This window comes from Diplotaxodon limnothrissa, linkage group LG9 (genome assembly GCF_057381915.1).
Source record: "Diplotaxodon limnothrissa isolate DT_005_m linkage group LG9, D_limnothrissa_male_GT1.1, whole genome shotgun sequence".
Taxonomy (NCBI): domain Eukaryota; kingdom Metazoa; phylum Chordata; class Actinopteri; order Cichliformes; family Cichlidae; genus Diplotaxodon; species Diplotaxodon limnothrissa.
Window position 1 is genome coordinate 2749662 of NC_140604.1, and position 26430 is coordinate 2776091.

Below are 26430 nucleotides of genomic sequence, written 5' to 3' on the forward strand. Positions count from 1 at the left end.
CCCAAACACCATTACCCTGCTTTTTAGACACTGTGGGGGCTACGTTAGCAGTTTTATGCTGCATCTGTCAATCGTTCTAGTCTACCACTGCTGCTTTCTGTCTTACGGGTGATCGTGGCTCAAGAGTTGGGAGTTCGCCTTGTAATCCGAAGGTTGCTGGTTCGCGCCCCGGCTTGGACAGTCTCGGTCGTTGTGTCCTTGGGCAAGACACTTCACCCGTTGCCTACTGGTGGTGGTCAGAGGGCCCGGTGGCGCCAGTGTCCGGCAGCCTCGCCTCTGTCAGTGCGCCCCAGGGTGGCTGTGGCTACAATGTAGCTGCCATCACCAGTGTGTGAATGGGTGGATGACTGGATGTGTAAAGTGCTTTGGGGTCCTTAGGGACTAGTAAAGCGCTATATAAATACAGGCCATTTACCATTTAAATACTCAGAAACTCTGTTTATGCAATCAGAATTGGTAAAGTATACCTTTCCTCTTTAGTCTGTTTATTTTCTATCACTGATTTAAGTTGAAATTTTCACTGTGATTAATTTGATAAATACAGGCTCAGTAGTTACATTCTAATACTCACAGCATTGCTTTAGAAATGTGATGCAACACAAGGAAGTAATAAAATATAGAAAGAGAGAGTTTTTCCTTATAACCATCTTATTGGAAAAATACTTTTTCACATATAAAATAATAATGTACTTGACTTGAGCAGCACTGATGTTGTATCCAGTCCAGTCCTTCACATGATCATCTAGTCTCCCAGTCTGCTTGGCTTCATTTGGGAGGCGAGAGTCCAACAACGATTCAGAATAAGTGCATAGATGGAAGCAGAAGAAACCTTTTTTCTTTGAGTACAAGAAATTGCGAGTTAAAACAGGGGCCTGATAAAGACAACAAAGAACAACATACCACAGACCAGACACACACTAAGAATGGGTTTAGCGCTGCACTCTTAATAATTGGATTGGACGGTGAAGAGAGTGGACGTCCAGTGGGTCTGCCGCACAGCCGATTCCACATCATGTGACCTCAGCGAAGGCGATGTGATTCTATAAAGAGGCAGGAAGAGCAAAAAAACAAAATCAGGACAAAAGACATAAAAAATTGGCGAATGCCTCAAAAATAAACCTGGTTTGGCATTCCTAAATACACATGTAGAAATCTGAGAAGACATCACCAATGGCATTTGACCTGAATGTAAGTAAATGCCTGTGAAGTTAGCCATTATATGTGATCATTTAAGCATGTTTATTTTGGGTCATATTCATTAGGTGGTTGACATTGTGGGACGTCTACTACTCAGAACTCTTGATCCCTGGCTCACCGCGTCCATGTGTCGAAACAATTGGAGAGCTCCAATTGAGTAAAAGAGTTATTTCAGTAGCAATTAATTTACCATGATTAGTAAATGACTGATTCATGAGCCTGCAAAGCTTTTCCTAGTGTAGGATGTTTAGGTTGTTCTCTTAAAATGACCTCATTAACTCCAATCAAAGCAGCACTCCAATACTTCTCATTAGGTTCTAAATGTGTATCATAGAGTCCTGCACTGTTTAGGAACCACTGAAGCACTAAAACGATTAAGTAGTGGATGGTTGAGATTAGATTTAGATAATTAGTTTCTCCACAAGCAAAGTGGATTTTCTAATGTTTAGTTATGGAGCACCGGAAAAAGTGGACGGCTACATAATGATTTTTTTCCACACAGGTAATCAGGGGAAAGGATGCACAACTCAGACTTTCATAGTCAGGAAAATGATTTCACTAACTATTAATCCAGATGTTAAACTAAACCTTCTCCTACAGTAATGATTTTCCTCCACGCCTTTAAGCTAACCACACCTCAGCTATCCAGGCTGATGAGCCACAGTGGTTGTAAAGGTCAGGTGAGTTCAGGCAGGTCACAAAGTCAGTTTAGTGCACAGTGCAGAACAGCTCAGTGCAAGTCTGCAGAAGCTGATGGTTCAGCTGATACCCGTCTATACATTCAATTGCCAAATTCCATACACAGCATGCTATTTAAGCTGTGTTAGCTTGCATACAAATGTTGCACATCTGCAAACTGCTTTGCAACCCACCCACCCCCCACATTCATTGCCTGGTGTGTACTGTGCTAGGCTTTTGCTACTGCTCTCTCCAGAACAGAGCTACGTCCCCAAAGACACATTTCTATAGTTGGGGAAAAAACTATTTTCTTTTGTCTATAGTGGTTCTGACTAAATGATTTTCTCTTCTGTGTTTAAGGCTGGGTTTGTTAGAGCAAATTTCTTTTGCATTAAAGACTCACCAAACACAGTGGATATACAGAATTACATGTTTCTCATCTAAACAAAAAGAGATGCTGCTCTATAAATGATTCTCCATCAGTCTTGCAGATCTGATAGAACAGATGGTATATTTGCATGACGTGACACGAGATTAGTGCAACAGGGCTGTAATTCCAAACTCCTAATTTTTAGCAGTAGCAGTCGGGATTTTATCCTTTCCTGACTTTTCCTGACTTCAAACACGTGTCACTCCAACAAGTGAATACAAAATCCAAAAACCAAAACCAACCAATTTTTAAAAAAGCTGCTGCTCCTATTAGAATAAACAGTATGTATTTACTGATATCTTCAGCTCAGAGTTTTAATATTATCCTCCTTGTTCTTTAATTACCATTTCCATATGTTCGTAATATAGCCTGTATATGAACATCTGGTATCATTCCACTGTGTTTTAGAGGTGGGATCACACCAGTGTAATAATATTTTGATTTGTGCAGTGATGGTAGACCACAGCTTCCTTCCTTTGGACTGTTTCAGAGCCCATCACAGCACAGAAACAGCTTTAGTGAAGGTTACAAATGATCTTTTTATGGCCTCTAACAGAGACTCATCTCTGTGCTTATCCTAATACTGTTGGCCATAATATTTTAATACGGTGATTAGCATATGCTTTAGATATTAAAGGTACTACGCTGCAGTGGTTTGAAACATATCCAAAAAGACGCCAAAGTGCTCGCTTATAGAGGGTCATCTGATTGTTACAGGTTTCTCTGTTTTCTGTGTATTATTGTAGAGTGTTTACCTTACAAAATTAATATAACTGTTGTTATTTGGTGTTATATAAATAAAACAGAATTGAATTGAATCAAATTTAAAAAACACTCATTGTGTAACTGAATACACCAGTAGGTTGGTTGGGGGATAGTGCTCCCAGGAAAACAGCATTATTGGCTAGCTTATTATTGAGAAGAACAATAGAAAAGAAAAAAGGCAGAAGATTAGGACAACAGGTGTTTTGATAGACACCTTGACATTATCGCAGCGAATGGATTGCTTTATGCTAAAAGCAGGAAAAATAAAGCCTAAATGTAAAGAGACTAATGTGTCTTTTCTTCTTCCCTTTGAAGATGCGGATGGATATTATGATACCCAGTGTGTCGGGATAAGAAACTTATGACAACTATGGTAACCTTTGACCTATTATCTTGTAAACCCGTTTGGTGTGCTTGGGGAAAAAAAGACTTCACCTAAAGATAAAGTGGGGTTGAATTGCACTTAAATGCACCAACTCTTGAAATGTTTAAATCACTTTAAAAACACACCTTTTTTCAAAGGCTTTTAGGAGTAGTACCAGAGTCAACCTGTAGTCAGTTTTAGTCAGCTGTTGGTCACTCTTAATCCTTTTATTTTGTTAATCATATTCATTGTATATCTTATTGTCTACTTTACTCATGTTTTATTATTTAATATACTGATTTATTTTAATCTTCTTTTTCATTCATGTATTTATTTTATTGTTATTTATATTTGCTTCTTTGTCTGCTTAGTGTTTTTAACTGCTATCTCTGTTTTATTATTGGAAAGCACTTTGGTCAACTTTGTTGTTTTTAAAGTGCTATATAAATAAAGTTGGATTGGACTAATATTATATCAAAAGGCAGTCTGATACCAGAGGACTGGTTGTTATGAAGTGTGAAAACAAAACTGTTCCATATGCTTAGAACATTACTGCTGAGACTTCTTGTTACTGTCCAGGAGAGCTTTAAGAAAGTAGACTATGACACAGAGCCTAAGCCAGTCATTCCTACAGATGCATTTCTACTGTACAGCTAATATGGTTCTCTTTTATCCTCCTTGACTGCAGAGACCTATGAGCATTTATATTGGAGGAGATATTTGGTAGTTTTCTCCGGTCAGGTTTCTAATAAAATTAGGATTCCCCTTGTATACTGTACTAAAGGTAATCTGCTTTCGTAGATTTAGAGGTCAGGACAAAATATTAGCCTGTTCCACTCATTTATCTTTGAGGTAAATTATTCTCTGTGTTGGAGACTTAAAGTGATGTCACTGCTTTAAAGATTCAAGCAAAAGAGAAGAGAGAAGCGTGGGTCTCATTTTTGCGACTCAAAGGTTGCTTCCTGCAGTGGCATTTAGTTTATTGTGGCTCGTTTAGCTTCCAGGCATCTTTAGACTGTGCTATTTTTAGAGCAGGCAATTTTCCGCAGAGGCTGTCATAGCTGAGGTGAGAGAGTGAGATTTGGTGCTCTTTCTCAGGCAGCCAAGTGCAAGCTCTCAGCTGGAAATTGTGAACTGAATCATCAGATAGGGGTGGTGTATATTCCATATTTCACTCTTAAATGAGTGTCTTAGAGGAAATGAAAAGACACAGCAAGCTCAGTGAGTGCACTTCAACACGTGCCCATGTTTGTAAATTTTCTCCCCAACAAACACAACAGTGTCGATGAAACGTTTGCACCATCAAAGGCAGCCGTGGGTGCCTTTTTGGTTTCATTCTCTAACAGTGGACTTCGTGGATTCGACCCATCGAGGGTTATTTTTAGAACGTAACTACAGCGATAAACGAGGAACCACTGTGTGTATATATATATATATATATATATGTATATACATATATGTATATATGTATATATATATATATATATATATATATATATATATATATATATATATATATATATATATGCAGCAGCATATATCACTGAATCACTGAGATGCTTGGCTACAAGTTAAACAGCCACAAGAAGCAGTACCCTCCATGGAGAAGGAGACTAGAGGCTAGGATCAAAGTAGCACGGTGGAGGTTATCCAAATATCGGCGCTGCAGAAAGGTGCGACAAAGAAGGTGCCTAAGAAGTACAGGAAGCTGTCCATACCTGAGGCCTTGGAAACTGCCAAGCACCGACTCACAGCCTTGGCCAGCCGCTTGAAGAGGTACACCAGAGAGGTCGAAGGCAGTAGAATAAACCATCTGTTTTCCAAAGAGCCATCCAAAGTATACTCTCAGTGGCAGGGTAACAATATGAGAACAGCACCACCAAGGCTGGAGACGGAACAATACTGGAAGAGCATATGGGAGAAGGATGCAACCCATAACAGCAATGCTCAGTGGCTAGTGGATCTGAGGGCAGATCACAGCGACCTCCCTGAACAGGGTCCAGTAACCATCACAGTGGCAGATATCTAAGAACGGTTCTCCAGTATGAAGAGTTGGACAGCACCAGGGCCCGACATGGTTCACGCCTACTGGCTGAAGAAGCTGACTGTATTCCATGAGCGCTGAGCGGCACAAATAAACCAGTTACTAGTTGACGATCATCATTCATCAGGAACTCAATGGGGATGTGGCGGACAAACTGGAGGCCAACTTCAAGCCCATAGCACAAGTCACCATCAAGTGCGCGATCTACCAAGGAGATGCTCTGTCCCCACTGCTGTTCTGCATAGGCCTGAACCCCCTCAGTGAGGTCATTGACAAGACTGGCTACAAGTCCAGCACCCTGAGGCTGTACGCTAAGCGGAAGGAAGGAGGCCAGGGACTGGTGAGTGTCAGCACCATGGTCCAGGATGAGACAACGAACATCCACGAATACATCATGAAGATGGCCCCAACTGACTACGTGCTCAGTGAATACCTCAGGCAGCAGAAACCCAAGAATGAGGAAGAAGAGGAGGAACCATCATGGAAGGACAGGCCCCTGCACGGTATGTACCACCGGCAGATAGAGGAGGTGGCTGACAGAAATCTTACCAGTGGCTGGACAAAGCTGGATTGAAAGACAGCACAGAGGCACTAATCATGGCAGCACAGACCCCAGCCTCTATGGAGCTTGTGCTCAGAGCTTGTTCCTATCACACCTGGCCAGACCCCAGGTGCAGGCTGTGTAAAGATGCTCCTGAGACAATCCAGCACATAACAGCAGGGTGCAAGATGCTAGCAGGCAGGGCATACATGGAACGCCACAACCAAGTGGCCGGCATAGTGTACAGAAACATAAGATGACATATCTTATAGCTATTCCTTGTTGTCCTTGTTGCCATCGTGGCGTGAAGCACTCCACAGTGAAGCACCTGTGCAGGTTGCTTCAATTTTGAAGGGATCTGTTGCTCCCTCCTGGCTGTTTTTTTTTTTTTTAAATCAACTTCCACAGTGCTCTGGGCACCTGGGGGCAGTTTTTATAAAACTTGTGAAACTTTCCTCCACTTCTTTTTCTGGCACAACTTCACCCGTTTCCAAGGTGCATGGAGAGGATGAAAGAATTCACAAAGCAGGAACTCCAGCAACACTTGAGGGAAGATGAACAACTTTAATAATTGACCAACGCGTTTAGGCTTGTGGCCTTCATCAGGGTCATAGTAAAACATTGTAAAAAATGCTTAAATACAAGACAGGAAACAGAAAAAATTTCAAATTAACCAGTCAAAACTTCATAGATAGGTCAGCTGACATATAATAGGTAGGTATTGGTTAATTGGCTCACGCCCAAGTAAATACTGGACTAGATCATTACTGATGAGGAGGAGGGGGGTGACATAACCCCCATATGCCTGAAAATAACACATGCATGAAATGCATTAGAAGGAGTGCTATGAATATACACAGAAGAAAGAAAAAAAAAAGGACAGTCTTTAATGGTAAAAGCACGTTTGAACTTAGAAAACAAGATTACATCATAACATGGGAACACATTTGTTAAAAGATCCTTATTTATGTCTCTAAAATGTAAAATCTAGACTTAAAATGTGGACTTAAAGTGAGATGTCTAGAACGCTACTCCTTCTTTGGTTGAAATGATAATAATTTAAAAAAAAAAAAGCGTGCATTTCCTTGAGACTAGGTCTACTAAACTACCATCTAGTTCCATCCTAACAAGGCTGGCTGCCTTTGTCCTTAAAAGGAACTATTTCTTTTTTAACAACACACCATACCTTCAGATCTCTGGCACTGCAATGGGAACCAAAATGGCCCCCAGTTTTGCCTGCCTTTTTGTTGGTCATCTGGAAGAACAAATTCTATATAATCACCAAAATAACCCTTATTTATCATTCATTGTGTCTTGGAAACGTTATATAGATGACGTGTTTCTACTCTGGAAAGGACCAGTCTCTATATTACTAAAGTTTGTAGAATTCCTTAATGGACACTTTGCAGGCTTACGTTTCACCCTCAATTACAGTACTGAAGAAATTAACTTTCTGGACATGGCATTAATTGTCAATACACCAAAAATGTTAAATCATTCAAAGACCCTATAGGTGACAAAACCATTGCCATAAAGGGCTTTATCACATGCAGAACTAAAAATGTAATCTACATGATACAGTGCCCATGCAATAAAATATATATAGCATCCCACCCTCTGAAGGATCGAATTAACAAACACAGAAGCTCGATCAAGAGGAATGATTTAACCAGCCCTGTTGCAAGACACTTCAATGATAAACATCCAAATTCACCATTATTTTTCCTAGGCATAGAAGCCATTAAACTAAACCAAAGAGGTGCCAATAGAAATTTTATCTGAAAAAAGAGAAGCATTTTGGATATTCTGTTTTAAGAGTCTGCACCCCTGAGGTATGAATGAGGACTTTTCTATCAATGAGTTTTTATGAACAACACCCCTTTTTTTTAATTTTTTTTTTATTATTTTAACCAAAGAAGGAGTAGCGTTCTAGACATCTCACTTTAAGTCCACATTTTAAGTCTAGATTTTACATTTTAGAGACATAAATAAGGATCTTTTAACAAATGTGTTCCCATGTTATGATGTAATCTTGTTTTCTAAGTTCAAACTCAAAAAAATAACTCTTTGAATGAACATAAAAAAAAAATCAAAGAATTTCCACGTAATTAAATTGCTTTATTTTATCATTATGCAATTCTGTTATTCCAACTTAATGTACTTGAGTTGGACTAACTTGATTAATTAATGATGAATCAACTGTTTTACTACAGTTGTGTCCAACTTAATTTAATTGATTTGATCCAACCCATGCAAATGACGTTAGTGCAACAAAACATGCTTATTCGTAATAGAAATCCATTTATTAATCCATTTATATTAAGTTCATTTAAAGAGTTATTTTTTTGGAGTGTTCAACAAAGTCTAGAGTCTGGTTAACATAAAATGTTAATGGATTTATAATAACTTGCACTCCATCCGTCCTCTTATCTTTACCAGGGTTGCAGTGAGGCTGGGACCTATCCCAGATGTGACAGGGTGGGAGTCAGAATACTGGACAGGTCACCAGTCTATCACAGAGAGACAGACAACCATTTGCCCTCATGTTCACAGATATTTTAGAAACACCAATTAACTTAACCCTAATTACTGCATGACTTTAACTGTGGCAGGAAACCAGAGTACCCAGAGAGAACCCACTGCAAACTTGGCCAGATTGCAGATTTGAACCCAAGACCTTCTTGGGTGCTTTGACAGTGCAGTGCAGTGAATTTTGTAAATTTAACAACCACCCAATTTCATTTTTTTGAGTGTATTTCAGCTGACCTATCTATGAAGTTTTGACTGGTTAATTAGAATTTTTTTCTGTTTCCTGTCTTATATTTAAGCAATTTTTTACAATGTTTTACTATGACCCTGATGAAGGCCACAAGCCGAAACGCGTTGGTCAATTATTAAAGTTGTTCATCTTCCCTCAAGTGTTGCTGGAGTTCCTGCTTCTTGATGTATCACTCCAGCGCCTCCTTATTGATGATTAGGTTGCCAATCCTCTTTTCATCCAGCAACTCTCAAGCAAGCCCAAAGGGATCCCTGATGAAGCTCTAGTTCTCTCTTTCTCTTATTTTGTCCTTCTCTTTCCAATTCTCTCCACTCTCTGCAACCTGGCGTGATTTTGTTTGAGCTTGTCCCACAGCTCCTTCAAGCTGGCTTTGTCATGGTGTGCCGCTTTCCTACAGTTGCGACGGAGTTGGCGTCAGTCTTTGGTCAGTTGTTCCATCTCTCTCTCTTCTGCCTTTCCTTGGGGCTGTGGGCTCACTCCTCCTAAGCTCATCAAACATCTCTCTGCAGACCTCGAAGATGAACTTCCAAAGGCTGTTGAGCTTGCTCTTGGCAGTTCCCTTATATATCACCTCCAACAGTTGCTGCAAAGCATTAAGGTTTTGCCGTTTGCCTCGGTCATCTGTTTGGGTACCTTCTCCATCCCAGGGTTTTCCTCACCTGTTTCAGATGATTCCGCTCGGTCCTGCAGCACTGTGGTTGCTCCCCCAGCTTTTGGAGCCCCTCGTCTGACCTGCTTCTCGTCTATCTGGTTTCTGCATTTTCTACCATATTGCATATTTCTATCTTGATGGATGCATATCCCCTGCTCGACATTACCTTCTCCCACCGACAAGCACACTTGTCCTTATTCATTCAGTCAATTTGAGGCAGTAACATGTCTCTAAAAGTCGAATTGGGATTATGTTTCCCACTGTGCAGCATCACGGCCCAGACGGTGTGTCTCCTGCCACCCTCAGACACTGTGCAAACGAGCTGGCCCCAGTGTTTTCTGGCATTTTCAACTCCTCACTGCAGGCATGTCATGTGCCTGCCTGCTTCAAGTCCTCCACCATAATCCCTGTCCCCAAGAAACCTAGGATCACTGGACTAAATGACTACAGACCCGTGGCTCTGACATCTGTGGTCATGAAGTCTTTTGAGCGCCTAGTTCTCTCCCATCTCAGGACCCTCACGACCCCCCTCCTGGACCCCCTGCAGTTTGCATATAGAGCCAACAGGTCTGTAGACGACGCCATCAACATGGCCCTACACTTCATCCTGCAGCATCTGGACTCCCCAGGAACCTACGCCAGGATCCTGTTTGTGGACTTCAGCTCTGCCTTCAACACCATCCTTCCAGACCATCTCCGACACAAGCTTTCCCAGATGAATGTGCCTGATCCCATCTGCCGGTGGATCACTGACTTCCTGACGGACAGGAAGCAGCATGTGAGGCTGGGAAAGAATGTCTCGGACTCCCGGACCATCAGCACCGGCTCCCCTCAGGGCTGTGTTCTTTCTCCTCTGCTCTTCTCCCTGTACACCAACTGCTGCACCTCCACCCACCAGTCTGTCAAGCTAATCAAGTTTGCAGATGACACCACCGTTATTGGGCTCATCTCTGACGGGGATGAGTCTGCCTACAGGAGGGAGGTTGAACGTCTGGTGTCCTGGTGCAGCCACAACAACCTGGTGCTGAATGCCCAGAAGACAGTGGAGATTATTGTGGACTTCAGGAAGCACACAGCTCCACTCCCCCCCATCATCCTGACTGACACCCCCATCACCTCTGTGGACTCATTCCGCTTCCTGGGTACCACCATCACCCAGGACCTGAAGTGGGAGCCCACCATCACCTCCGTCATCAAGAAAGCCCAGCAGAGGATGTACTTCCTGAGGCAGCTGAAGAAATTCAACCTGCCAACACGGACGATGATGCAGTTCTACACTGCAATCATCGAGTCCATCCTCACCTCCTCCATCACCGTGTGGTACGCTGGAGCCACTATCAGGGACAAACAGAGACTGCAGCGTGTTGTGCGCTCTGCTGAGAAGGTGATTGGCTGCAGACTCCCATCTCTGCAGGACCTGTACACCTCCAGGACACTGCGGCGTGCAGCTCGGATCTCAGCTGACCCTTCTCACCCTGGACACAGTCTGTTTGACCTGCTAACCTCAGGCAGGAGGCTCCGGTCCATTCGCACCAGAACCTCTCGCCATAAGAACAGTTTCTTCCCCTCTGCTGTTGGACACATGAACAATAACCATATGACTGTCCCCGCCACTAACACATGACCCTACGCTGTGTTCACTGCATCATTCCATGTTTGGCACTGATCACCACCTGCACTCATGTATATATCTTTCAACGTAGCACTCTTAATTCTTATTCTCATGTATATATCTCATGTATATCTCATGCACATATCTTTCCACGTAGCACTTTTAATTCTTATTCTTTTATTTTTTCATGTCTATTTAAGTGCTATTTATGACACTATGTTTGCACTGAAGCACCGCAGCAATTTCCTAATGTTGTAAACCTGCTCAACATTTGGCAATAAACCCCTTTCTGATTCTGATTCTGATTCATGGCAGAATCGTGCCTTTTAAATGAATTGCTGCCTGAGGGAGCCCTGAAGATCATGGGGGCTCCAAAAGTTTTTGGTTTTTGGCACATGTGCAACAGGGCCAAAAATATTGAATACCATAAAATACCTCTGAGAAGTATTTTATGGTATTAAAAAAAATCACCGCACTCTACTATTTTTATTTTCTTTTAATTTTAAGTTTCTGGAACTGGGGTTGTAGCAACTCCTAAATTTCTTCCTCAGTAAATTATTCCGACTGCTGTCATGCTTCAGTTTTAAACAGCTTCTGTGGGCTGAAAATGGTTCAGCTTTGTAAATCCTTGAAAACTTCTGTTGGGACACCACTAATTTTTTGTAATACAATGATTTTCAGTGTACTTGGGATAGCCACTTATGTATAATATCTACTATGGTACTTAATCCTGCATATTTGTGACCACATTATTCACAAGAACCACTATGTTATAAATAAATCCAATAACAGCATTTAGAGGGATTTATGAGGGTTATGGAGGTCAGCAATAATAATGCTGAACATTGTGTGTTACATGATTCAATATGCAACTTTTCTAAATATAAGTACCAGAGAACTTTGTAACATTTAAGACTGAAAAAAAAACACCAGACACTTTTCATATGAGTGAGCGACCAAAGAAGGCCAAGTGGCCCATAGAAAGATGTGGGTATGGGCCACATTTGGAGAAGCATCTAAACAGATCCAAGTTCAAACAGTAGCATAAGGAAAAGCCCAAACATACAGTCAGACACATAAAACATGCAGAGTGACCCCTTGTGACAGGGGGCAGCCAAAAGTAAGTTCTCTTATTGTAGGTGTAAAACAGAAAGCACTCAGACTGAACGATAGCTACAGCAAAATATCAGCCAGTTGTATGACATATTGCAAAGAAAGAACAGAAGGAAGTGTGACATTGAATCTGGCAGAGCTCACATCACTTCACAGAGTAATTTATTTGCCTTTTGTTCCTGAGCCACTTGAACCAGCTGAGACCTCGCAGCCAGCGCAGGAAGGCCTCGAGGCACTCCTTAATGTTGCAAGAGCCTTCATCTTCATCATCCGTCTCCTGCAGCAGCAGCAATGTGTTCATGAGTGTGTGTCTGTGTGGCAACAAGTGGCAACAAATGGCAAAAAAACAAACAAACAAACAAAAAAACAAAACAAATGGCAACATCCAACATTGCGATTTTGATACTAGTTTGTGTATCAAAATGTACAACTAATGGGTCACAGTGTAAACATCTACTAATTCTGTCAATGCTGCTGATTATTTTATGATTTCTGGATTTTGAATTCCTTATTTAATATGTTCTCTGTTTGGTTCTTAGTTTGGTTCTTGTTAATTGTTAGATTTTCATATATGCTGAGCCTTATTAGTTTATTAGTTCCAGTTTACACTACAGTTTATATTGTTCCCTCAGTGTTTTCTGTCTTATCCTAATGAGTCAGGTTTGCCCACTCCCCCACCCCAAATCTCATTTGATTATCTTCAGCTGCACCTTGTTACCCTCCCTTGTCCAATTCTCTGATTATCCTTTTGTGTATAAATAACGTTGTCTTCAACTCAGTCTTTGTCTCAGTTTCTGTTATCAAACCCGCATGTCCCTGCCTGTTAAAGAAATGCTGTGTATTTTGGTTTCCTTACAATGGATTCTGTAATTCTGGAATCTGAAAATAGCCTACCTAAAGCTTTGCATTTTTGTTCACACCTGTCTGCAAATCTGCCCTTTGCTTTCAATTTCCAACATTAGTTTAAAAATTAATTAGTTAGTAGTTAACTACTGTAACAGGTTTTGGTGACAGTAGTGCTGGAAGTGGTAGCTTTTCCTTTAATTATTCATTAAGTGTCTTTAAGAAACGAAAAATATACTACTCTCATTTGATTTGAGGACATTAAAGATCAGTTACTATTAACCCTCTGGTTGTGTTCACCCCCACCCCTTACTTTAATGTTCCTGGTCACAATTCACCGGTCAGTTTTAACAGCTCTAAAAAAACATAAGAGACATTTTTCACCACCAAGCTCAGTTCAATGGGTCGTTCAATGAGTCGTTCAGCGGTCATTCAGTGGGACATTCAGTGGGTTGTTTAGTAGGTCGTAAAAGTGGGTCTTTCATTTTATCATTCAGTGACCCATTCAGGGGGTCAGAGGCCAAAGGGGGGGGGGATTCCCATTCATTTTCTATGGCGGTGACCTTAGACGAGGAACACCACGGGTGTGACACAATTGATTAAAACACTCAAAATTCAACGAAAGAGGTGCTCATCACTTTTATATGTTCAAGTGCATAGTTTGGAGGACGTCATAAGGCCTCGAGGCAATCGGATGTAAAACACAATGTTTATGAGTTTTTTCAGATTTGACCCGAACACGACAGGATGTGCAGGGGGTTTATGTTTCCCTGGGATGCCAGTTCGGGGGGCTTTTGCCCCCTGGTAGGGTCCAGGGTGAGGGGCCAGACAAACAGTGATTATATGTGTCACATCAAGACAACAGTTGGCCCTGCCTGGGATAGTGTTACCAGTGCCAGGCCTTGGAGATGGGCCTGGGGAGGTGAGCGCCTGTTGGCTGGGCCTCATCCCATGGGGCCCAGTCAGGTGCAGAAGGGTCATAGGCCCACCCTCCTATAGGCCCACCCCCTGCAGAAGGCGCTGTAGGGATCAGGTGCAACGTGTGCCAGGCAGCAAAGCGCAGAGCCCCTGGCGAACCAATCCCAACTACAGCTCACAAATCCTTGCGGGCAAAACCCCTGTGGTGGCCAAGCCCCTGGGGTGCATGAGGGCTTGCGATTGAGATATGGAATGTCACCTTTCTGTTGGGGAAAGAGCCTGAGCTAGTGTGTTAGGATGTGAGTCTGGGGCTTGACTCTGTCCTAGTCTGAAGATGCCCTTGGTGAGAACCCAAGCGGTGTTCTGTTATTGGACTTCTGTGCAAACCACAGTTTTCCCACGAATGCACATATCACCAGGATACCCCATGCCGCAGGTCGTTGATTGATTTTGCATTCTTATTATCAGATCTGTGGCCGAATGTTCGGGATACTTTGGTGAAGAGAGGGACTGAACTGTCAGCAGATCACCACCTGGTGGTGAGTTGGATCAGGTGGCGGGGCAGGATGCTGGACAGACCTGGCACATCTAAACATACAGTGAAGGTACACTTCGAATGCCTAGCAGAGCCCCTGGTCCGAGACATCTTTAACTCCCACCTCCAGCAGAGCTTCAACAGTATTGTGATGTAGACTGAACTGAGTCTGAATGGACCATGGACCATGTTTAGCACCTTACTGATGTACTGCTGCACTGAGCTGCGACCGCAAGGTGGTTGGTGCCTGTTGAGGTGGTAACCCCTGAACCAGATTAAGGGCAGCATCAGGTGGAGAAAGGCTAATCTGTGGGACTTCGGAGGCAGCCTATGTGTACCAGCAGGCCAAGCGCACCTTGCTCGGGCAGGACTTAATGCAGAAACTCGGGGTGGGGGGAAGTTTTGTGAGGCCACAGAAACTTTTGGAGTGACTCAAAGTGATTCAGGCAAACTGTCAGGTGACTCCAGAGAGTAAAGCGGTGCTGTATCCATATTGTGCATAGTGTGGTTGGAGCGCTTCTGACTTCAATTGAGGATTGGATGTTGTAGGGCTGTTGTGGTTGACACACCTCCACAATGTTGTGTGGAGATATGGGGCAGTATCTCTGGATTGACACACTGGGATTGTGGTTCCTATCTTTAAAATGGGGGACTGCAGGGTTTGCTTCAACTATAAGGGGATCAGTGTGCAAATACAGTGGGGCAAAAAAGTATTTAGTCAGCCACCGATTGTGCAAGTTCCCCCACTTAAAATGATGACAGAGGTCAGTAATTTGCACCAGAGGTACACTTCAACTGTGAGAGACAGAATGTGAAAAAAAAAATCCATGAATTCACATGGTAGGATTTGTAAAGAATTTATTCGTAAATTAGGGTGGAAAATAAGTATTTGGTCAATAACAAAAATACAACTCAATACTTTGTAACATAACCTTTGTTGGCAATAACAGAGGTCAAACGTTTACTATAGGTCTTTACCAGGTTTGCACACACAGTAGCTGGTATTTTGGCCCATTCCTCCATGCAGATCTTCTCGAGAGCAGTGATGTTTTGGGGCTGTCGCCGAGCAACACGGACTTTCAACTCCCGCCACAGATTTTCTATGGGGTTGAGGTCTGGAGACTGGCTAGGCCACTCCAGGACTTTCAAATGCTTCTTACGGAGCCACTCCTTTGTTGCCCGGGCGGTGTGTTTTGGATCATTGTCATGTTGGAAGACCCAGCCTCGTTTCATCTTCAAAGTTCTCACTGATGGAAGGAGGTTTTGGCTCAAAATCTCACGATACATGGCCCCATTCATTCTGTCCTTAACACGGATCAGTCGTCCTGTCCCCTTGGCAGAAAAACAGCCCCATAGCATGATGTTTCCACCCCCATGCTTCACAGTAGGTATGGTGTTCTTGGGATGCAACTCAGTATTCTTCTTCCTCCAAACACGACGAGTTGAGTTTATACCAAAACGTTCTACTTTGGTTTCATCTGACCACATGACATTCTCCCAATCCTCTGCTGTATCATCCATGTGCTCTCTGGCAAACTTCAGACGGGCCTGGACATGCACTGGCTTCAGCAGCGGAACACGTCTGGCACTGCGGGATTTGATTCCCTGCCGTTGTAGTGTGTTACTGATGGTGACCTTTGTTACTTTGGTCCCAGCTCTCTGCAGGTCATTCACCAGGTCCCCCCGTGTGGTTCTGGGATCTTTGCTCACCGTTCTCATGATCATTTTGACCCCACGGGATGAGATCTTGCGTGGAGCCCCAGATCGAGGGAGATTATCAGTGGTCTTGTATGTCTTCCATTTTCTGATGATTGCTCCCACAGTTGATTTTTTCACACCAAGCTGCTTGCCTATTGTAGATTCACTCTTCCCAGTCTGGTGCAGGTCTACAATACTTTTCCTGGTGTCCTTCGAAAGCTCTTTGGTCTTGGCCATGGCGGAGTTTGGAGTCTGACTGTTTGAGGCTGTGGACAGGTGTCTTTTATACAGATGATGAGTTCAAACAGGTGCCATTCATACAGGTAACGAGTGGGGGACAGAAAAGCTTCTTACAGAAGACGTTACAGGTCTGTGAGAGCCAGAGATTTTCCATGTTTGAGGTGACCAAATACTTATTTTCCACCCTGATTTACGAATAAATTCTTTACAAATCCTACCATGTGGATTCATGGATTTTTTTTCACATTCTGTCTCTCACAGTTGAAGTGTACCTCTGGTGCAAATTACTGACCTCTGTCATCATTTTAAGTGGGGGAACTTGCACAATCGGTGGCTGACTAAATACTTTTTTGCCCCACTGTACATAACTCTTTTTTTAAAAGTGCAAAATATAAATACAAATAATAGAATAATTTTAAAATCACATAAACCTATCTTCTTTTCACAATTAAACATAGAACATTTACCATAAAAAAATATTAGCATCATTTTTGAACAAGGCTTCTTCTTTGTGTGACAGAGCTTTAACCTTTGAATGGCACAGCGAACCATAGACAATGATTTCTGGAAATGCAGTGATATGCAGTGATATCCACAACAGGATCATGCCTGTTTTTAATGCAATGCTGCCTGAAGATTACAAGAACCTCTGGCCATCTTTCCTCCTAAGAAACGTTTGCTCTCTAAGGGTGCATTTTTCTTTAAATACCTAGGTATCCTCCTAAAGGTAGATGTTCAAACAGTACATGACCAGGGTAAGTTGGGTCTCTTTAATAAAGGATTTTATTAATGTTCTTGAGACCTCTGCAGTTCTTCAAGTGAGAGCAGAAGATGGCTGACTATATCTGGTAGGGCTGCACGATTAATCGTTAGAAAATCACGATCTCGATTCATACTTATGTGCGATCTCATTTCCAAATGACAACGATTAAAAAAAAAAAAAAAACGACGACGATTGTACCGCATTTTGATCCGGGACGTAATCTGCATGAAAACAAGCGCTCACTCTTCCTGCTCAACAAATGACAAGGGCGGAGCCTTATACCACGTGATACAGAAGCTGTGCCGTGTGATGCTAAAATTAGCAGGGAAAAAACAACGGAGAGCACGTCAGGGATGACGAGAAAGTGACAGGAGAAAATCCGTCCCGGTCAACCACCCAAACATCAATAACGGGAACCTTATACAGCGCTTCCCTATACCCATCGAACTCCCGCAGGCACAAAGACATCACGGAGGCTATCACTTATCACCTGACCACAGATATGGCTCCATCAACACTGTGCAAAACGAGGGATTTAGGAAAACGATCAACACCCCAGACAAACGCTACACAGTGCCGTCCCGCAACTATTTTTCTATTGTTGCACTACCTGCTCTATACACGCAGCGTCGAGCAACGGTGGAGATGGAATTTCAAGCAGTACAACATTTTGCAGCAACAACAAAACGTGAGACATTTGTTGTTTTATGTTTATTTATTGTTTTTATGTTCAGTCTCAACTGTTACGAAGTTGATGTGCAGTTAATAAGTGCAATAAATATTTATACTGGAAAAGAAAATCGTGAGAGAATCGTGATCTCAATTCTAAGCCAAGAAATCGTGATTCTCATTTTATGCAAAATCGTGCAGCCCTAATATCTGGATAACCCTGTGGAGCTCTTTCTTCTGTGCTACTGTGCAGCTGGAAAAAATGCCAGGATTCTTTCTACTGTGCAGCAATAGAAGGACACCCACCATTTTTCAGGGATGTTATTCTTTGTGAGAATGCTCAGAAAGCAGTCTCTTCTTCATTACCTCAGCAGTGTGCATTTCCCAGATCAGATCCTCGCTGATGTTGACTCCCAAAAAGCGGAAGTCCACAACAGGCCCCTTGGTTTTTGCAGTGTACAGGAACAAGTTGTGTTTTCTACACCACACTGTCAGATGCTCCACCTCATCCCTGTAGGTGGTCTCATTGGCCAAAGGCAAGTGGAGTGTGGCCAGTGGGACAGAACAGCATGGAGAGCTGTGGCCACAGTAACATCAGTAGACCTATTATCTCTGTAGGCAAATTGGTATGGATTGAATGTGGTAGAAATGAAGAACATAATGTGGTTCCTGATGAGTACTTCATCACCACAGGAGTCAAAGCTACTGGCCTGTAGTCATTGAAACTGGTGATGGTTTGATTTTTGGCCAGAGGGACGATGACAGACAACTTCAAGCAGGGTTGGACAACCGACTAACAGAGGGACTGATTGAATATCCTCGCGAAGACCCCAGCCAGTTTGCCTGTACAGTCCTTCAGTACGTGAGATGCCGTCAGATCCAGCTGCCTTCCGAGGTTTGACGGCATGCAGCGTGCACCTCACATTGTGCTCCTCCACTGTGAGAATGGGACTTTTGATGGTATCAGGATAGGATCCAGCTGCCTCTTATGATCCCACCTCAAACCGGACAAAGTAGAGGGTCAGTTCCTCTGCCAGACCTGCTTGCTTTAATTGCTGTCCATGTGTTCTTCAATCTTTTTCTTGTAGTCTGACTTTGCCTCATGGATGCTTCTCTTCTGGTTGGCACAGGCTTTGATGTACAGAGCCGCGTCACCAGACTTGAAGGCGGTGTTCCTCTCCTTCAACAGGCTCTGGACCTCCCAGATCATCCAGGGCTTCTGGTTGGGATGGATTTAAATGTGTTTATCCTCTGTGACAATGTCTATGCAGTTGCTGATGTAGCATAGTACACTGTCACAAAACACTTCCAGGTCCAGGTGTTCTAAAATATCCCAGTATGTCTTGCTGAAACATTCCTACAACTGCTAAGAGGCTCCGTCTGGCCAAGTTTTGACTGTCTTTGTGCTATTTTTGTAGCAGTTTTGATGAGTGGGATACATTCCAGGATCAAAAACAGTAATGTGTGGTTAGACTTCCCCAGGTGTGGTAGTGGTTTAACCCTATAGCCCTGTTTGATGTCCACTGTGTTGTCTGTCAGTAACTGCTGGGATACTGGTGGGCAAAATAAACAGTGACACTTCCCTACCAAGACTTTTGGTGCCTGCTAAACTAGTTGTCAACAATTGCACCCATTTAGTCCAAGAATTTGGTGACTGAGACGCCGAACAGAATTTTATTGATCAGTCTCTGTCTCGCTTTGTCTGGCAATCATGTTCAAAAAAGGAGTGGCTGTAGCTCAGGAAGTAGAGGTTATCTAGTAATCACAAGGTTGGTAGTTCATTTCCTGGCTGCATCCATTGGAGCATAAATATTAGATAGAAAGCACATATTTATAACAACAACAAAAAAGCATATGAAGAAGTGCATGAGTGAATGGGGCAAGTTGCTTCGAGTGCTCAGGTAGAGTAAAAAAAGTGCCAAGTTAGAGCTAGAGCATTCTACCAAATTAGTCTCTTCCTTTTCAATGATCCTAGCACTCCCCTGGTTCTTGAAGGCTCTTGGCTTAGCACTCATAGCCCAAATATAGATTGGAACAATAATTGTATCTCTGGCTGGAGTCTCAGTAGTCACCAAAACTGTTTAAAGTTAGTTTGTGTTCCTAGCCTGTCTACCTGCCTGATCTGTCTTTTGTCCCTGGTGTATATCATGGGCTAGCTGACATTTTCAGTAAACACAGCTCTTTCTCTCTCTCCCTCCATACCGGCCATATGACTGCTCTATTGATCTGCTTCCTGATGCTCTGTTGTTTTCAAGATGTGTGTACAGTCTCATAAAACATGAACGAGAGGCTTTGGAGAAAGTACCACAGACTCACTAGCTGCTCGTATAATCCGTCCCTATTCTCCGCCCGCTGGATTTCTTCTTTGTAGAAAAAAAAGAGGATAAATCAGATTTTCTTGATTTCCATGGTCTGAACATGGAGTCAGAATTTCAGAAGTACCCCCAAAACAGGATACAGCTTCAGCAATTCCTGGGGTTTGCAAACCTTTAGGGAACAGAGGAGCAGAACATTCACTGATTGCTGTGATTGAGTAAATGAACCTTGCCTAACTCCACTCTGCCAAACACCTCAGCTGATTCTCTTTTGCCAGTAGATTCAACCTAAGCATAACCACCAGCCAAAGGTGCTGATCATGCTGTGGATTAGGATATGATGTAGTAAAGAATGCCGGTCGAGGATAAGCTGCAAGTGGACAGAAGCCAGCATGGAGCCCCTGACCACAGAGGAGGGTGCAGCAATTTAACTGCTGAGAACTTTTTTTATATGATGTTTCATGTTTTCCCTTTAATGTTATTTTTTTTATTATAGGATTGGTGGGTCGCCTGGAGGCTCTCACTGGGAGGGGGAAATGCCATGGTTCCTCAGTCCTCAGTGCGTGTGTGTGAATGTATGGATGTCTGTTAGTTTGCATTGGGTGGGATGGGCCTCATCCCACGTTCCTGCCCTTTATCTCCACACAGCTGCTAGTGATCACTCACCTTTTCCTGGTATCTTGGTTTGGCTGCCAATACTTAAGAGAATGAACCCTTGGAAAAATGTGCCCCGTGGAAACATCACTAAGTTCTTATGCTTTGGGTTGAGCTTCAATCCTCACTTCAATAAACTTTCTGAACTGTCATGTGATGGAGTCCTGGTGGTTCCCTTGATACAGCTAGCATTTGCTGATGTACGCATGTTAACAATAAACGGAGATGATGCAAATAGTTTTCAAAAATCATTACATGAAATAACTTATGTATTATGTAATGTCGCAACTTTACTCATTTATGTATGGTTAATCAGGATTTTCAACATGGGCATCATGGCAGTGAGGTATGATTAGTGGTGTGGCTGTAGAAGGGAAATAAGTGCCCGCTCATGCAGGATGGCCAGGTGGTGCAGGTCTCCAGGTCTCAGATATCTTCCCTTGATCCAGGAGAGATATCCAGCGTTCAAGAAAGAATACAAGGTGGTAAAGGCAATCCCTGAGTCAACAGAACCTGGTTCCCAGAGGGTCTTTGGTAGGGGCATTTGTAGGTGGATATTAAGTGTGTACATTGGGGATGTTCACTGATATCCTGTAGTACCAGTGGAAATGAAGTACAAGGGCAGAAAGCACAGAATTGAGGCTGCTGCTAGCTCCCAAACGCTTTCCCTGTTTCTGGGAATAGATTGGCCAGGGTTTAATAAGTTGATGGGACAATGTATGGAGGTGTGTGGACGACAGACAGGGAAATATGGTATATGTGCTGCATGTGGGGGTGACACAAGGTTGTCCATACTGTGGAGAGGGAAGAGGAACCTGTAGAGCCTCTGATGGCTCCCGTAACACACTTCATGGAATAGTTTCCACTTGAGCTGTGTCATCCTGATTAAAATTTACTGTCAGTTGGTGCAGCCTGATGCACCACGAACCCACACACAGAATTCACCCAATCGGTGACTGTGACCTGTTGCACTACAGTGTACTGACTGTTAGCAGCATAACATGTTTTTCATTTGATACTTTGATGCATTTACTCTGCAGAGTGATTGTAGATGACTCCTCTCATGTCACATTTAACTCTTATTAAGCAGACCAGATGTACCAAATCAACAGTCTGAGTTTCAGTGGAGATTTTTAGATTCTGTCTCCTTCATTAATTTATTTCTTATGGAAATGGCAGATCAATATAGGATGAAACATTGCTGCCAGAATGTTGTTTGCATTATTTTAATGCAAATACATTTTGTAAATACAAAATGTTTTTAAATGATGATTGATTTATTCATGGAAAGAAGCTCAGGTATGCAAGCCTATGAGACTCTACGTGAAAAAGTGAAAATTGCTTGATATGCATCAGTGACACAACCAGTTATTAATTTTAGGGGGGGGGGGGGGGGGGTGCTTTTTCATATAGGCCAGTTGTACAAACTGCTTTTTGCATTTACCTGTGTTATCTTTGTATAATATTATACATTTCTTTGGTGATCTGAAACATGTGTGATCAGCTATGGGACTTTTCACGGCACTGTACGATCCAGAACACTGTAGTAGAAGTTAGATCAAAGTGTCCTAACATTGGAATCATGCTCCACATGACTTGTATTTTTGCTTGGTATGCAGACTGAGTCAAATATGTTTTCTACACTAATACATACATCAGATACAGTGGATTTAAATGCATCAGCTTTTGCACACATTCCAACGTTCTACCAATGATGGTTGAAGACACTAGTCCCATTATCACTGTATTTAAAATCTAACACACATGCTTGATTTGATGTTCAGCATTTACCCAGGGTGTCATATATGATTGTATTTAAGTTCCTGACTTTATCTAAGTGGTATCTTTAAAAGTCACACAGCCTAACTCTTTAGATTTTTATAGCGTTTGTATAATCCAACATTGTGTCTTGACAGTTTTTACAACTCTTAAGGTTACCTTAGCATATTAAACTTCTCCTTTCCCCATTTGAGGCTGATGTTTGACTTCGGAGGTAATATTTCTTGATCACACAAGTCTTTAACTAAGACACCAACATTTATTCCTGTCCATTGATTTATAAACTTATTTCTTTTTTTAAACAACTAGCTTCAATTTCTTAAAGTGTGAAATTGTGATGAAGTATTTTAGCAGTGTGCTCTGTTGGGCAGTACCAACCTGTGAGGTGATGTACTTCTCCAGCGGACTCTCCCCTTGGCCTATGTTTAACATGGCTATATTGGGCCGCTGCTCCACTAGTGACTCCTCGCTCAGTAGTAACTTCCCTTTGAAGTTATGGACCACACACACCACCTACAAGCGCAAATATAACACATCTTTAAATTAGTATGGTTCTATGGCCAATGTGGCACATACACACAGTACCAACAAAATATATACGCCAGACCACCAACCTATGACTCTCTCCCCCACCGATGTAGGAGCGGTGCTGAGCAGGATCAATGTCCACAAGGCTGCAGGCCCTGATGGCATCCCCGGGCGTGTTCTCAGAGCGTGTTCTGGGGAGCTTGCAGGAGTGCTCACAGACATATTCAATCTGTCCTTGGCCCACGCTGTGGTACCGGCCTGCTTCAAATCCACCTCCATCGTCCCGATACCCAAAAACTCCAACCCATCTTGCCTCAATGATTACCGCCCAGTAGCACTCACCCCCATCATCACTAAGTGCTTAGAGCGACTGGTCCTAGCACACTTCAAATCCTGTCTCCCCCCCACCCTGGACCCCCACCAATTCGCATACCGCCGGAACAGGAGCACAGAGGATGCAGTCTCCATCGCAATGCACTCTGTCCTCTCACACCTGGACAACAACAACAACACCTACGCCAGAATGCTGTTTATAGACTTCAGTTCAGCATTCAATACAATCCACCCCTCACAACTCATCAGGAAACTGACAGACCTGGGTATCAGTTCCCTCATCTGCAAATGGTTACTGGACTTCCTGACCAACCGCCCCCAACATGTCCGGCTGGATAACCGCTGCTCATCTACCATCACAATGAACACCGGTGTACCACAAGGCTGTGTGATGAGCCCTTTCCTCTACTCCCTCTTCACCCACGACTGCAGACCTGCTGATGGTTCCAACACCATCATTAAGTTTGCAGATGACACCACGGTGATTGGCCTCATCAGTGACAACGATGAGGCCGCCTACAGGGAGGAGGTGGATCGTCTGGCTGAGTGGTGCGACAGAAACAACCTGCTGCTTAACACCGAGAAGACCAAGGAGCTCATCGTGGACTACAGGAGGAATGCTGACCCACATCCACCCATCCACATTAAGGGGACGGCTGTGGAGCGTGTGAGCAGCTTCAAGTTCCTGGGAGTCCACATCTCCGAGGATCTCACCTGGACAACCAACTGCTCCAAGCTGGTCAAGAAGGCTCACCAGCGCCTCTTCTTCTTGAGGACTCTGAGGAAGAACCACCTGTCCTCAGACATCCTGGTGAACTTCTATCGCTGCACCATCGAGAGCATCCTGACCAACTGTATAACAGTCTGGTACGGGAACTGCTCTTCCTCGGACCGGAAGGCGTTGCAGAGGGTCGTGAAAACTGCCCAGCGCATCGCCGGAGCACCACTTCCTGCCATAAAAGACATCTACAGGAAGCGGTGTCTGAAAAGGGCTGGGAAAATCATCAAAGACCCCAGTCACCCATCACATGGACTCTTCACCCTCCTGCCCTCTGGGAGGCGCCACAGGAGCCTCCGGACTAAGACCACCAGGTACCGGAACAGCTTCTTCCCCACAGCTGTCAGACTCCTGAACTCTGCCTCCTGACATCTGACCCACGTTAAACTCATGGACTGAACATACACACACCCACAATGGACAACTGTACCCTCAAACACAATAATAACATGGACTGAACCACCACTCACAACCACTAGCACTTTATATAGCCTCTGTAGAAACTATCTACACCCTCACTTATCTTAACTGCACTACTGTATAGCTCTGTGTAAATAATCATTCTGTACATTCGATAATCTTTAATCCTACAACTGTTTACAACTTGCATAGTTCCCATTTCTGTATAGCTGTATATCCCAGATTCTGTAAAGTTATTTATTTCATTTCATATTCTGTATAGTTTTTCATATTTATATCCTGTTCATATCCTGTACATAGCTTGTACTCACTACAGCCTGTACATACTTATAGTTATAGAATATTCACAACATACTTCATACCGTGTACATTATAACATACCATAATAGACCCATTTCTGTAATATACTCACATATCTATATTATTGCTAATATATATTGTAATATATCTATATCACTAAAGCACTTCTGGATGGATGCAAACTGCATTTCGTTGCCCTGTACCTGTGCATGTGCAATGACAATAAAGTTGAATTCTATTCTATTCTATTCTATAGTTGTTGCGTTCGTCTTTCTGATCCTCCCCAGTTGGTGTCTGGTCTTCTTTTCTGTGCATCTTTTAAGAAAAGTAATGGTCCACCATGCCTATGCTAGTTCCATTCCCTGCTTCAGAGAGTCCTGCATCCCAGGTTGCTGTCTCCACTGAGCCTCAGGTATTACCCCTGTTCTGTGGCGGTGTGTCCCCAGGACCTGAACCATTTTCCAGGGGGCAGGATTGCTGGAGGGGAGTTTTCCTCCAGGGTGATCTTGTGTTCGGCTGTTCTCCACACTTATTCCCCAACGATGCCAATGATGGCAGACAGTTGGTGTCGTAAACCACCGTCTCTGTTCAAAGATGGTCGCTCACAGTGGACATAGATGCTTCTTTCACTCCTCTTTCAAACCATCTGTCCTCTCTGTCCAAAATGTGAACATTGGCATCCTCGAAAGAGTGTCCTTTGACCTTTAGATGCAGATGGACTGCCGAGTCTACCCGTGGAGGTGGCTCTTCTATGTTGTGCCATGCGCTTGTGAAGTGGCTGTTTGGTCTCTCCAATGTAGAGGTCTGAGCATTCCTCAGTGCACTGCACAGCATATACTATGTTGTTAAGTTTGTGTTTAGGAGTTTTGTCTTTGGGATGAACCAGTTTGTGTCTGAGTGTGTTGCTGGGTCTGATGTACCTCGGAGTACCTCGTGCTTGGAGAAAACTCTCCTTTTTTCTGATACACCGGCTACATAGGGGATGACAATGTTGTTGCGTTTGTCTTTCTTATCCTCCCTCACTGGTGTCTGATCTTCTTTTCTATGCTTCTTTGCTGACTTGATAAAAGCCCAGTTAGGATAACCGCATGTTTTAAGAGTTTCCTTTACATTCCTTCTTCTTCTTCCCTTCAGGCTTAGAGGGAACATGTTCTGCCTGGTGGTGTAGGGTCCTGATTACTGAAAGGTAGTGTTCCAGAGGGTGGTGGGAGTCAAAGAGGAGGTACTGGTCCATGTGTGTGGGCTTTCTGACCTACCATTCATTAGCTCAAGCATCAAACAACATGTATGCTTTAAAAGCATCAATGTAAGAGAAACCTAAGGTAAGATAAACCTTTATAAGTCCCACATGTGGGAAATTTGTTATATATCAGCTCCTTTCTGACAGCATGGTGGAAGTTTCTAAAAATGACGGAGTCTCCATTAATCCCACACAAATGTACACCCATTTGAAACAACCCTGATATACTACAAACACTAATA

At 43.1% G+C, this 26430-nt stretch overlaps 1 protein-coding gene across 3 annotated transcripts in view; it reads right to left on the reverse strand.

Moving 5' to 3' along the window:
• Positions 1-652: 652 nt before the first annotated feature.
• Positions 653-26430, reverse strand: part of plppr5b (phospholipid phosphatase related 5b) — a 126200-nt gene continuing 100422 nt past the window's right edge. The window contains exons 5-7 of one of the 3 annotated variants that reach the window (XM_085362580.1): positions 22968-23102; positions 12346-12452; positions 653-1040 (exon numbers count right to left, since the gene is read on the reverse strand). In XM_085362580.1, coding sequence (XP_085218706.1) covers positions 944-1040; positions 12346-12452; positions 22968-23102 — 339 coding nt within the window. In that variant the 3' untranslated portion in view covers positions 653-943. Of the gene's footprint in view, positions 1041-12345; positions 12453-22840; positions 23103-26430 lie in introns of those variants that run through there. The other 2 variants (XM_085362579.1, XM_085362578.1) reach the window with 2 other exon arrangements.